Genomic DNA, 13,457 nt, shown 5'->3' on the forward strand with positions numbered 1-13,457 from the left:
AAACTGAATGGCAGCTGTGTCATTATTTCACCAACGGGGAACTTTCAGCAGAGCCTCTTCCCATGGCGTCAGTTTGAACATGCTAAATTGAGGCATATTAAGAGGACTGGGGACCATCCGTTGTGGGACAGTGATGCATTAACATACCTGCAGCCCTTCCCATCCTGAAGACTCTCGGTTGGTTCAGTAGTGTTCTTTCCAGAACATTGGCTTTAGAATCTGCACTGCTCTTCTCTTATTAATGAGGCATAGTAATCGTACTTTTAATCACAATTATAATTACTACTACCGTTTGGGGCATACAAAAAGGCCAAATCAAAAGAAGAAAAAACCCATAATCTTCAAGTGTCGATGCTTTATATTGTCTGCTTCAGATGATTTTTCACTATCTATTATATATATATGTATATATATATATACACATATTTCTTTTTTGTTGTTGTTGTTGAGGAAGATTGGCCCTGAGCTAACATCTGTGCCAGTATTCCTCTATTTTGTATGTGGGATGCTGCCACAGCATGGCTTGACGAGCAGTATGTAGGTCCACACCTGGGATCCAAACCCACGAACCCCAGGCCACCAAAACAGAACATGCAAACTTAACCAGTTCCCTACTGGGTTGACCCTATTATTTTTTTTTCTATGTTTATAGAAGAGTCAGGTCAAATATCGTATGTCCTTGAACCGTATGCTACCTAAAGCCTGTCGGTTTGTAGTTACTCTGTTGATCGTGCATTTCATCAGCCATTTCTAACTGGGGTGGGGGGCTGGCAGAGGATCCTTTGTCACCGCATATCAATCATTGAATATAAAATGAAAGCCTTGGGAGGAGCATAGCGAAAGGAAAGGATTATTTATCCAGGATTAACATTGGAGTCATTTTGCTGGTTCATTTCTACAAGTAAATCATCTTTCTTCCAGTTTTAAGGCCACCGATTGCTTTGCTAGTTCCTGTGTTTCTGACTAAGCATAACACAGAGTCTTTCATCTGGCTATTTATTCATCTTACGGGAACAGCTTTCAGTCCTCTTTAAAAATTAATTTGACTTTAATGTCTAGTTATCTAGACTCCCCTGGGCTAGGATGAAATCACACGGGGGGAATTTTGATTTGACAAATGGTCATTGTGCGGGAGCCTTTGATCCTCCACCATGGTGTTAACCAGCTGCCCCTTGTCTGGCTGAGCTTTAAGCAAGATCAAAGTCTGCTCCCCCACAAGGCGTGATCACTGGGGGGCAGCGGGAGAATTCTGGCACTTCCCCGCATCCCTGGGCTGCTGTGGCCCTTCCGCTGGAGCTTAGAGCCCTGCTAAGCATCTATCTACCCAGAGAAATTGGATGCCAGCAGAGGTGAAGAGAAGACAGACAGGGTGAGTTTTTCCTGGGACCTTGGAGTCCCACGCTTCTGGCACTTGTTGATAGGAAGCCCTTTGCTCCCTAGAGTAGGAATTCCTAATTCTGATTTTCCAGTCTCTGAGGCTTGCTCAATTTTTCCAAGTTTTCAAAAATTATGAAAAGTTCATTTTAACTCACTTTCATTTAAAAAAAAAAACATACAACATGTGGTATATTATAGTTAGAAAGAAGGAGAGAAAACAGACAATTTGCTAAAGATCTTTGGCAACTGTTGCCCTCGTGGTTAGACGCCACATGTCTAAAAATGAGATAAATGTCTTAAAAGCAAAAGAACGAGTGTAGACTTCACATACTCCCCTTGATAAAGATTGTTCAAAAACATCCAGCCTCAGTGAGCTGGCTGTACATGTCCCCCTCCCCAGGAAGGCAGGCGCTGTCTAACTCTGCAATCTCTTTCTTCAGATGGGGAGCTCTCCATATCGAATGAAGATGACTCCTTGGAAAACGGGCAGTCTCTAAGCGCCAGCCAGCTGTCTCTGCCTGCCCTGTCCGAAATGGAGCCAGTTCCGATGCCCAGGGATCCCTGCTCCTATGAGGTGCTCCAACCTTCAGACATCATGGATGGGACAGGTAATGCCACTGGCAGAGCTGTAGAACAGGTCTCCAGCATGTGGCTTTAGGGACCTTTGTCCTGGCTGCACTTGAGGTTCTATTTTGACCCACTCTCAGCGTAAGAATCTCCTGGAAATCAGGGCAAAACTGACCAATTAGTACATACTGGGTATAAAAACAAGGAGGATATTTACACTTATTTTTCTATAGTTTTTAAAGACTTTTTTATAACCTTATCTCTTTAAAGAAGATATGCCTTGTTTTTGTACTATTGATGATTTAAAAGTGTCATTGTTTTGTTTTCTAACACTCATTTCTGTTAAGATCAAGGTGAAGAATCCTACGTGTCTATGTGGTACCTATCCAGTTCACCTGTTCATAAGGCCCTGGCGTGCCCTTTAATCTGAGTCCCAGGATACCAGTTAATAGTTGTATCAATTTACCAATTATATCAATTTACTGTTACAATCAATTAATGTGTTCATTGGCTATTAAATTGTATACAATTTACTGATTAACTTGTATCCTGCTGACAGATGATTTTTGATGCCATCTGACTGTCACTCCCTCTTTGGTCCACAGCCCTCTGAGTGGCCAGTATTCCCTCAGAAGACTTGCAGGGTGGTCCTCATTAGCCTGAAGATAGGACCCTCCCATGGCCAGTGAAGAGTGGTCCTTGTTGTCAGGAGACGAGCCTGGGGGAAGGGACCTCTTGGAATCTCTGGCATGTGGATGGAAAGGCCACGTCCTTTCTCCACACCGTGTGCAAAATCTACATCAGCAGAACACGGGTGGGAGGGTGGGAGAGATGACGTTTCACCAAGTCAATTCCCATGTTTCACTTTGGGACCTGGTGAGTCATTGCTCCATCAGTGTGTCCAACACTGATAATAATAGTGTCCCTTGAGACGGGGGAGAATTTAGTGCTCATGAGGATTATTTGCAGGCTTTGATGCTGCAGGGAACACTGCTACCCAGATTAGAGGGGAAGAGAGGGCAGGGAAGGAGTCATTTATAGGCATTCTTAGTAGCAGTGATGGGAGGAAGGAGCATATGCAAGTGAGTTACATTCCCCCCGCCCCACCACCAAGCTGGGAAGACTTTTCCAACTAAAGCCGTGAATTGTGTTTTGTATCCAGCCTTCCTGGTGACGTTGGAATCAGATGGATTCGATTGTTAGAGTGAGATCTGTCATCCCAGTGAATCATAGAGTGCCAGTTTGTCATTGGCCAAGCTGCCAGCATGGAAGGAAGGCCTGTGCTACTACCTGTAACAGCTCTTAACTGGAGCCAGTTGGGGTTCCCCGTGGGGAAGAGAAGAGTCAGGCTCAGTGCAGAGAAAGAGAAATGGGGGAATCGAAACAGGAAAACCATAATTCTGGTGAGTGAGAGGAAAGAGGAAGGGGGAAGACAAAAAGGTGTCGAGTTGGAGCATCCTTCACCTTGTCAGGGATTATAGGAGCCAGCAGGGGCAGGAAGATGCCCCTAAAACTGCAGGGTGCCCACAGGAGGCTGCTGCCCAGCTCTGGCGGCTCCCAAACATAGAGGAGCAGCCCCCCCGGGCATGTAGGGGTAACTCATCTGGTGTCTAGGCTGTCTTCATTACTCAGTCCCAGATCTGGGAGCAGAGACACAGTGAGACCCAGCGGGCAAAAACAAGATCCCGGAATCCACTCTCTCTTCTTCCTAGCAAAGGGCAACCAGGCCCAAAGGAACATGCCAGCGATTGGTGCTCTTTGTCCCTGATCCACTACACCTGCCATCCGTGGATTGCTGCTGTGGTCCCATGGGTCACATTTAAGAGCACCCATGGAATTTGTATTATCAATGCCGAGATCGAAGCGGTGGCGCTTTGGATGGTTTTGAGAAAATGTCCTCTTCCTTTTTCTCCCTCTTGCTGCTTCTGCCTCTCCCTTTTCTGCCTCTGGCTCCCCACTGTGTCCCTCCACCCCCACCGCCCTGCTTTATTGGATTTCTGGTGTCCCCTCTTTTAACTCTCCACTCACACATGACAACCTGGAACAGCTGGTGCTCTGCGGTGTTGCTGCCCCACGTCCCTGTGCTGTGTGTTCCCGCCGGCCCCACCTGCACTGCGTTGGTGTAATGTCTCCTGTGTGTCATGTGGTTGTCCCCTCAGTGTCTGAAGAGAGTCCCTCTGCCAGTGAGTCTGGAGTCCTCCTGTCCCAAGATCCTTCAGCCAAACCAGTCCTGCTCCTGCCCCCAAAAAAACCTGCTGCTTTCTCTGGAGACCATGAAGAGACCCCAGTGAAGCAGCTGTCCCTTCTCAAGCAACCCCCTGCCCTGCCTCCCAAACCCACTGCCAGGATTGCCAACCACTTAACAGGTGAGTCAAGACGTCTTCTGGGGGCATGCAGCCCTGCCTTCCCTTCCCTTCAAGGGATGATCTCTTGCTTTTTTTCTTTTTATCTGAGGCCTGACGCACCTCTTTGGCGAGGTTGCTCTGTGGGACGTTTGGGTGTTTCCGTGTGTGTCTTGGTACCTGCAGTCATGACCTGGGTTTATGTGTTTGTGTCCAGAAGCGTTCAAGGTACACCTACCAGTCGTATGCCAAGAGCCTTCAGTTGTGTGTATCTGCAAATATGTGCATTGGTATTTATGTGACTGATTCCGGATTATTTGCCCATCTAGGTGAATCACATTCAATGTCAAAATCTTTGCAAAGATAAAGAGTAGTACATTGTTCCTTTCGTAATGAATTTGTCAAAGCTTTACATTTTTTGTCTTTAAATTATTGCTCTGAAGCCCAGTGTATTTCTTCTATTAAAAAAAAAGCAAAGAAAATCTGCAGAGTATTGTGGGAAATACTTTAAAAGCAGAATAAGCCTAGGACTGCTGTCCTAAAATGATTTTTATTTTTAAAATGTTATTTAATGAATGGACCTACGGTTATTAAATTGAGCATCTAGTGGAAAAGCACTTCACTGCACATTAGCCTGTGAATCGGACCCCACTTTGTGGTTTAAGTTTGTGGTTTAATCAGAGATTAAAGATTTCAGAGGGTTGTTTCTCCAGCCTCGATAGTATCCCCACCTGATACTACCAACTGCCTTTTTACAGTGTGTTTGGTATTTTTATAAATAGCTTCAAATTGATCTCTGTACATTTTTGTAAGATGTAATGGGGCTGGAGGTAGGGAAGAGTACGCAGCTATTTTATAGTAGAAAACGGGTTCAAGAAAAGTCAGTGACTTTCCCAGGGCTGGCAGGAATTCTGCACTGGAGCCACGAATAGATCCTGCGTTCCCAACTCCTGGTTCAGTGAACATTGTTTCCATGAGAGGAGGAAGTCTCTCACGTGGTGCTGGGTTTTATTAGAGTCCAACCTAAACAGGGTTGCGTCAAACCCTTCTATCAAGGTATGCGCCCATGAAAGTCAGATGTATGTGTTTCAGAAGAGCAAATTCCATCGAAAGGAACCATTCAACACGTTAATAACACTTTAGTTCAGTGCCCCCAAATTTAAATGCATCTACAAAGGAGAAAATGCTGTTGTAAACCTCCCTCTACGAGATTACCACTGTCCATCTGTCCATCTGTCTATCTAATAAAAATCAAATACTGCTGTATATATTCTGTATCACTCAGCAATATCTCATGAACGGATTCTCATGTTAGCAAATATTCCACAACACAGTCTTGTCAGCTGCCTGGTGTCGATCAGGATTACTCGATTGACCCCTTAGGGGTTTTTCATCTTCTCTGTTGTAAAAAACACAACAGCGAACATCTTCAGCAGCTTACATGTATATAAGCATCTCTGAGTTTTCCATAATTTATTTCTGGAATTAGCAGTTAGAATTAGCAATTCTAATTCTAGAAATAAGTTACGTACCTTATCTAGAAATAAGTTTATGTTACTTTTAAGAGCTTTACACCTTTTAAGGCTTTGCTGCCGAATTTCCATTGAGAAAGATTAAATATTGCAAAATAAACGTCCACATGTAATACGTATTTATTCAGCACACCTACTTTAGGCAGAATACTGTGCTGGGTCTCAAAGCAGATACAAGTATATGACAGTTTAATGAGTGTGTGTGTGTGTGTGTATATACACATACATACATATATATTTGTGGTTATAAAATAAAATGTGAAAATAGCTACTGTCAGGAGTAATACTTGCAGTTCAGTGCAATCTGATAAAAGAATTACTGGAGAGGGCTGAAGCTTGAGCTGATCCTTAAAGCGTGAAGGGCATTTATGGAGAATGAGGGAAGAACATTCCAGAAAAGAAGACCCCAGACAGAGGCTCAGAGGAGGAGGCAGTGTTTCGGGTGGGAGGCGAGGTGGCCAAGCTGGGGTGGAGGGTCTGTCTTGGGATGTGTTGAGAGAGAGGCTCATTAGGTAAGGCATGTGAGGATTTAGATTTTATTCCTGCAGCTGTGGAAAGCCTTTGGAGGTTTTTGAGCAGAGGAGTGATGTGATGAAAACCAGCCTTTAAAAAATTTTCCCTGGTCACTGTAGAATGAACAGAAAGAGGAGAAGGTGGAAGGCCTAACCGAGAAGCCACTGATGCCAGCCCCATGCCTGATTCTCCCAAATCGCTTGTTGAATGAAATTGAATGATTTGAGCCCAGGCCACTATTTAAGAGCCTACTTAGGTAGAAATCTGTGCTAACAAGCATGTGGCTGATAGCAGTGGGGAGAGAGAGAACAGAACAATAGATAAGACATTTTAAAAGAAGAATTGACAGAACTTCTCAAACCACCCTCTAATTTATCTAGTTATCTAATTAATGAAGGCATACTTCATTCATTCATAGCTTCAGCTATGAGCCCTGAACTTGAGTAGCTTGGTATCCGCAGGACTCTTTTGATGTATGAGGGACTGCAGATATCTAAATTGGACCAATCTTTCTGGCTTCCCTCATCCTTTCCCATGGACCGTGGACTTTTTCTATTATCTGTAAACCGCACCTCTATACCTGGGATCAAATGGATAAAAATACGTAAAAGCTAACAATCCTTACCATATTGTACCTGGTAGCCTCTTAAATCTGATGAAGACAAGATAGGTGGAGATGTCTATATGCTGTAAATCTGGTGCTTTTTGGGTTAAAGTCACTTAGACTTGCTTAATTTTTGTAAATGAGTGTCAGTCATAACGAATCACCATGAGGCAGCTACATTAACCCTGTTCTGTTACTAATTACTCTAGAGACTTCTGTGCCATGTCAGAAAGAATTAATAAACTAAGAATTCTAGAACTCTAAATTGAGACATGAGTTTTAACATGTTCTCAACGTCTGTTGTTCTGTCGACATGTTTGAAAGGAAACACAAGACAATTTGAAAGACACCAAGCATGATGAATAGAGTCACAGTGGTTCTTGGTCTGGTAGGATGCTGGGCGAAGCATAAGCCTGAACTTCTTCCAGGTACACCATCAGGGAAAGACGTACAGAACTCTCTCTACTTTGGCATTTGTTTCCACTTTATCAGGAAACCATAGTTAACTTGGAGACTATTTTTCTTACACATTTTCTCTGTTCTTCAGCCAGGGAGAGAGAAACTCTTGCTCTCCCAAACTGTTTTTCTTCTTCTCCCACTGTCATCCTCTTTCGTCTCTTCTGCAACGTCAGCATGCACAGTGGCGTGTAATACAGGGTCAGGGGTTTGCGGCATCAGATTCCCTTCTATTCCTACAGCAGAGCTGGTTGCATAAGTATGATTGGAGATGAATGATTCTCAAAATGCATCCTTCTTGGAATGATGGCTGACCCCAGAGGAAGGGGGTGATGGAGGCAAAAAACCACGGTCTCCTCCTTTCTAAGTCTTCATCAATCACCTCTCCAGCCATCCTGGCTCCAGAAGTCAAATGTTGGACGTTGCATGAATAATCCATGCCTTCTGCATAAGGTATTTGTGGTTAGGCACCCCATAAGTGCCATTTGGAGGAAGGATAATCACCTTTGTGATAGTTGGACTTTACAGTCCGACGTTCACACTTGGGTATGAATGATGGCAGCTACCATTTTTTGAAAACTTTATGACATACCTTTAGTCCTGTGAGGTAGACACTATTATCATTATTCTCTCTTTTTCCTAGAAGAGGAAAAAGAAATTTAGAGAAGTTAAATGACTTGGTCATGGTTACCTAGCTAGTAAGGGGCAGAGATGGACTCAACCCATTTTGTTGGACTCCAGAGTCCTCACTTATAACCATTAATTTACACCGTCTCTACCAAGATACCTATTCTTAAAATTCTAAGAAATGAAATCATTAGTTTTCACTGGTGTTTTGTTTTGTTTTGTGTTTTGTTTTTTGCTTTGTGTGTTTTAATCTGTTGAAGAAATTAGAAAATCTGCTTCTTTAACTTTATAACTCAAAGACAAAAAATGGTCCAGTCTTTCAAAATTAAGTAATGTTCTCAAGGCACTTGATTCTAAAGAGGAGGACCCAAGTACGTTTGGGTTGGGTATCCATGGACAAAGGGCATGCCAGAAGGACAGAGTGTGTAAGAATCAAGACTGGGACAAATCACATGGGAAGCATTTGACTACAATTGGAGACTAACAATTTGGCAAAGAAAGGAAACTGTTGCTGATCCTTAAAAACAAGTCCTTCTGCTGCTGTGAACCTGCCCAGGGCTTATTTGCACTATCTTTAGAACCTGAAATACAAGGAAACTTACTGTACTGTCAGAACTTGGTTGATTGCTAGTTTCAACATTGCAAAGTATTTGCAACTGCAATTACCTGAAAAATGGTATCCATGCCCTGTGGTATTTTTCAGTCCCAGCACGTGTCCAGTAAGAATCCTCTATCCAGTGCCTGTCAAGCCAAAACCAGTATTCCTACTTATAGCTGTCTCTCTCGTCTTGTGGGCATTGTCTACATTGAACTACAGTCACTTTCTGATGTGTGATTTCATTATGTTTCTCTGTTGCTCTCTGATCGTCTGTCTCCATTTCTCCCCAATATCCCACGCCCCCTCCTTGTTCTCCTCTTTCAGCCTTCTCTCCAGCCCTGCAAAATCTTCTAACTACTTTTGCCTCTGCCCTGGCACTCCCTCTTGCCTCTGACAGGGCAAGAAAACTGGTGACCAGACTGCTGTGACCTTGATCTCATCTGTGCCTCTAAAGGGAAAAAATTATTTGTAACCCAGAAGCCTCATAAAGAGGTTTAAGGTTCACACTCTCTTGATAACTCATACCTTGAAGGAATGGGAAATTTACCTGAATCTACTCTTTATACCCATTTGTCCGTATTTTTCCAGTTTTGATTTTCTTTTCTCAAAATGCAGAAATTCTTTTCTTAGTGCAGGTAAGAACTATCCATTGATCAAAACATTTTTAAGAGTGCTTTCTGCTCTGACCTCTATGATCAGGATGAAGATTGTAGCAAAATGCTTTTTTTTTTTTTTGTAGCACTGTTAGATTGGAGATTTAATTCACTTGCCACTTTTTTTTCTTGTGGTGAAAGCACATAACATAAAAGTTACCATCTTAACCATTTTTAAGTGTACAATGTATAGTGTTAAGTATGTGCATCTTGTTTTACAACAGATCTCCAGAACTTTTTCATCTTGCAAAACTGAGACTCTATACCTATGAAACAACTCTCCTTTTTCTTTCCTCTCCCCTTAGCCCCTAGTAACCATCATTTTAATTCTTGTTTCTGTGAACTTGATTACTCTCGGTACCTCACATAGGTGGAATCATACAGTATTTGTCTTTTTTTTTTTCTTTTGAGCTAACATCTGCCACCAATCCTGCTCTTTTTGCTGAGGAAGACGCCTGCCACAGCATGGCTTGCCAAGCGGTGCCATGTCCACACCCAGGATCCGAACCGGTGAACCCCAGGCCTGTCGAAGCAGAACATGCCAACTGAACCACTGTGCCACCAGGCCAGCCCTAGTATTTGTCTTTTTAAGACTGACTTATTTCACTTAGCATGATATCCTCAAGGTTCATCCATGTTGTCACATGTGACAGGATTTCCTTCCTTTTTTAGGCTAAATGGCATTTATGTTTTGAGTGCCCACTATGTGCAAGGTGCTCTGCCAGACCCGATAGAATTTACAAAAGTGTTCCCTCATCGAGGCCAACCTGGTGGCATAGCAGTTAAATTTGCACACACCGCTTCTGTGGCCCGGGTTCGCAGGTTCAGATCCTGGGCATGGACGTAGCACTGCTCATCAAGCCATGCTGTGGCAGGCGTCCCACATATAAAATAGAGGAAGATGGGCATGGATATTAGCTCAGGGCTAAGCTTCCTCAAAAAAAAAAAAAAGCATTCCCTCATCAGCTGTAGGAGTTGTAGGCAGTTGTAAGCTACAGAAAATGTTTACTATGAAGATGTATAAACATGGCTCTAAAGAAATTCAAATAGTAAGAGATCAGATCCTTTTGGAAGAATCAGAAAAAGTGTCATAAACAAGGATATATTTAAGACAGGTCTAAAGAGGAGTAAAATTTTGATGGGTGGGGATGGGAGAGGAGGTTGCTATGAAACAGGCAGCAGAGGACAGGAGGCACGTGAGTATGAGGCGTAGTATGTTCAAGAAATAGCAAATAGCCCAGCTTGACGGGTTTGTGGGATTCACGTAGGGAAGTAGTGAAAGATCAGGTTGGAAGGGGATTGCAGCAAAACCGTGGAGAGCCTCAAATGCCCTGCTACGGATTTAACTTGGGCGGGGGACGTGGGCGTCTTCTCTGGACTTGTAGCAAGGCTTGCCAGATTTCACGAAAGCCTGTCTCCTCGATATTCTTGTGGATAAGATGGACAATAATGCTGTTGGGTGATTTACAACTGGATGTACGAATGTAACCGGGGGATGTTCAGCGTCAGCTTGAAATTGCAAAGGGCACCAAGCTGCTGCCCTTGGTTCTTCCTCTTGGACGTTGTTTAAATGTCCCAGGAATAAATTTCCTGAGGACGGGGATTTGGTCTGCCTTGTTCCCTGCTCTGCCCTTAGCTAGCACTATACAGCAGCAGAACGGGAGGCCTTGGGAGGGAGAGAAGCCCCTGTGGCTGGGGCATTTGCCCACGAGTTCATAGCAGGATACTTGCTCTCCGGCGCTGACTTCCACCATAAATGAAATCTGAGTCTGTTGTATTTGAAAGAAACACGGTAACCTAGATGGAAAAGCAACCCCTTATATGAGTAGCAGGTAGAACATGACAGTCATCCATCAGTCAAACTTGTGATCCAGCCTTAAGTGTCAGAGAGTACATTAGTAATGTCACAGGGAGATGGAGATAACCTTGTGGACACCAACTGCAGACAGTTAGACCAGCCACCACCATTTCTGTAAATGCAAGAAATCTGAGTCTGTCCCCCAACAATGAATAAATGTCGTGTATCAGATGGATGCAAGATGAGAAAGGAACTGCACCCATCCTTCTTTTTCCTTTATATATTTGTGGATCTAACTTGAACTTATTTGTACCTTCACCATGAATGTTCTACTTCTTGATAGTTCCGTATGATCTGTGTAGTATTTCATTTTATATGCTCTACATTTACTGCTTTCAGACTTCAGACGTGTATCCCCTGGTTCTAGTGTTCTGAGATCGGATGAACATTTTGTTGCTTGCCTTCGTGACTTTGTGATCTTGATTCGACCCCCTCTCAGCTTGGGCCTGGATACTCACAAACAGCAGTCCTCCCAGTAGGCACTGTGGGATCTGTGTTCCTTTTGGGTGTCCATCTCCGACCTTCTCACCTTCCATCATGCCTGTCTTGCAGAAGGCTCAGGTTCAACAGCTCAGTTATCAACTGAATGGCACTTGCCTTGCCGCGCCTCCTTGGGAGCAACAGCACTAGTCCATTGCTGCAAAAATAAACAGTATAATGTGTTTATGTATAAGTGATTTATAATTTCTAACAAAATACTGATCTTTTCAACAGATGTTTGTTCTCGTGATTATAGGAACATCTATAATTTTGACTCTTTGAGAGCAGTTTCCTGACAATGAATAATGTGTAATCTTACTTTAAAAAAAATCTAATTGAATTGCTTGCTCTGCAAAGATGACATGCTAATGTGACTCAGCTGGTGAATGACCCCCATCCACTGCCCAGCATCTCCATCTCAGAGAGGCACATTCCTTCCTCTTTCTTGTAGTCTTCCCAGATGGTCTTAGGAGGGGTAAATTTAAAAACAAAAATCTTTCTTTGTGGAAAGTGGCTCTGAAACAAAGTCAGTTGCTGGTGCTGCATATGCTATAACAGCCTTCAATTTTAGGATTCTGGAAGGTCTCAGGACATAGTCCTCTCAAACATCAGGTATTTGCTGTAGTCTTCATGTGCTTGCCTGGCTTGGGAGAGCCGGCCAAGCTTGGGGCATTTAACACAAATAACTTCTTTGTTACACTTGTTTCCTTCCACACCATCCCTGTCACCACAAGGGGTCAGTCAACACATTTTGCCTTTGCAGGCATTTGACCAAGGATAAAATGTCAGACTGCCGTAGAATCCCTAGGATGGCCTGAAGGGATTGATGGAGCTCCTGTGAGCACCTCTCTTGCAGCCAGGGGGAATCTGATTCAGTACTTTAGCAATACTGGACTCTTATTTAAGTACCAAGTCTACTTCTTATAGCCCCTCTATGTCTTTGGGTGGCATGCCTGTGTCTATGCAAGGAGATAGAGATCCTAACCCACTGGAACCAGGTGGCAAAAGGCTGAGACGTTCTTACAACACCTTTGTTCATTAAGACACTAAGTGCTACTATCATTGACAAGTACTTCCGATACATCAGCAGTTACAAATGGCTTCCACAGCAGGTGTTAATAAAAGTGAGAAGAGAGGCTAGGACTGTTTTTATTTAGCCCAGACTCCTTCTGTTATAGACTACAGTCCTGTGGCATGAGAATCGACTAGAGAAGTAATCTGGGATTTTCATTCCTTGTCCGAGTCATAAGTCAGAGCTGTGTCATGGTTGGAAATACAGCCCTCTTGGGTTTTATGGCTCTGTGATACTCATAGTTTGGGTTTATTTTCCTTGTTCTCTGGAACTGGTTGTTTTTGCTTTTTCCACTCCATCAGCAGAGACAGTTTTATGAATCTTGAACAGTCTGGCTGCAGAGGACTTGACCAGTTCTAAGTCAGCAAGCAGAGCTGTGTGTGTACCCCAGCAGGACCAGCCACTGTCCTCATTCTGAATGCAAGAGGTGGAGTGTGTGCTCCCACAATCCATAAATATCATGCACGGGATAGATGCAAAGCGTTTTATTCAGTGAGATGCTATCAAAGGAAAGGAGGCATTATATCCCTGGATATTTACAGGTAAAAGAGCCTGAGTCCCAAAAAAGGTTAGCTATCTTTCCCAACTAATGAAGAGCAGAGGACCCAGGTGTTCTCACTCCCAGTTCTGCTTTCTTTTCCGCTGACACAGCGCGGCATGCATCTGAACAACACACTGAAGCCTGGATGACCCCACCTTTTTCTCTTCCCACGATGCTTTGTTGCAAACGTGGAAAACTGCTCAGATGGTCCTTGGAAGCCTCTTTGTTCCACTACTT

The 13,457-nt window shown here is 43.5% G+C and overlaps 1 protein-coding gene across 21 annotated transcripts in view; it reads left to right on the forward strand.

Moving 5' to 3' along the window:
- PHACTR1 (phosphatase and actin regulator 1) overlaps window positions 1-13,457 on the forward strand; it is a 500,502-nt gene that overhangs the window by 411,816 nt on the left and 75,229 nt on the right. For 11 of the 21 annotated variants that reach the window (XM_070584084.1, XM_070584087.1, XM_070584088.1 and 8 more), the window contains one exon: window positions 1,818-1,985. In XM_070584084.1, coding sequence (XP_070440185.1) covers window positions 1,818-1,985 — 168 coding nt within the window. Of the gene's footprint in view, window positions 1-1,817; window positions 1,986-4,103; window positions 4,311-13,457 lie in introns of all 21 variants that reach the window. The other 10 variants (XM_070584081.1, XM_070584079.1, XM_070584080.1 and 7 more) reach the window with 1 other exon arrangement.

This window comes from Equus przewalskii, chromosome 19 (genome assembly GCF_037783145.1).
Source record: "Equus przewalskii isolate Varuska chromosome 19, EquPr2, whole genome shotgun sequence".
Classification (NCBI taxonomy): Eukaryota; Metazoa; Chordata; class Mammalia; order Perissodactyla; family Equidae; genus Equus; species Equus przewalskii.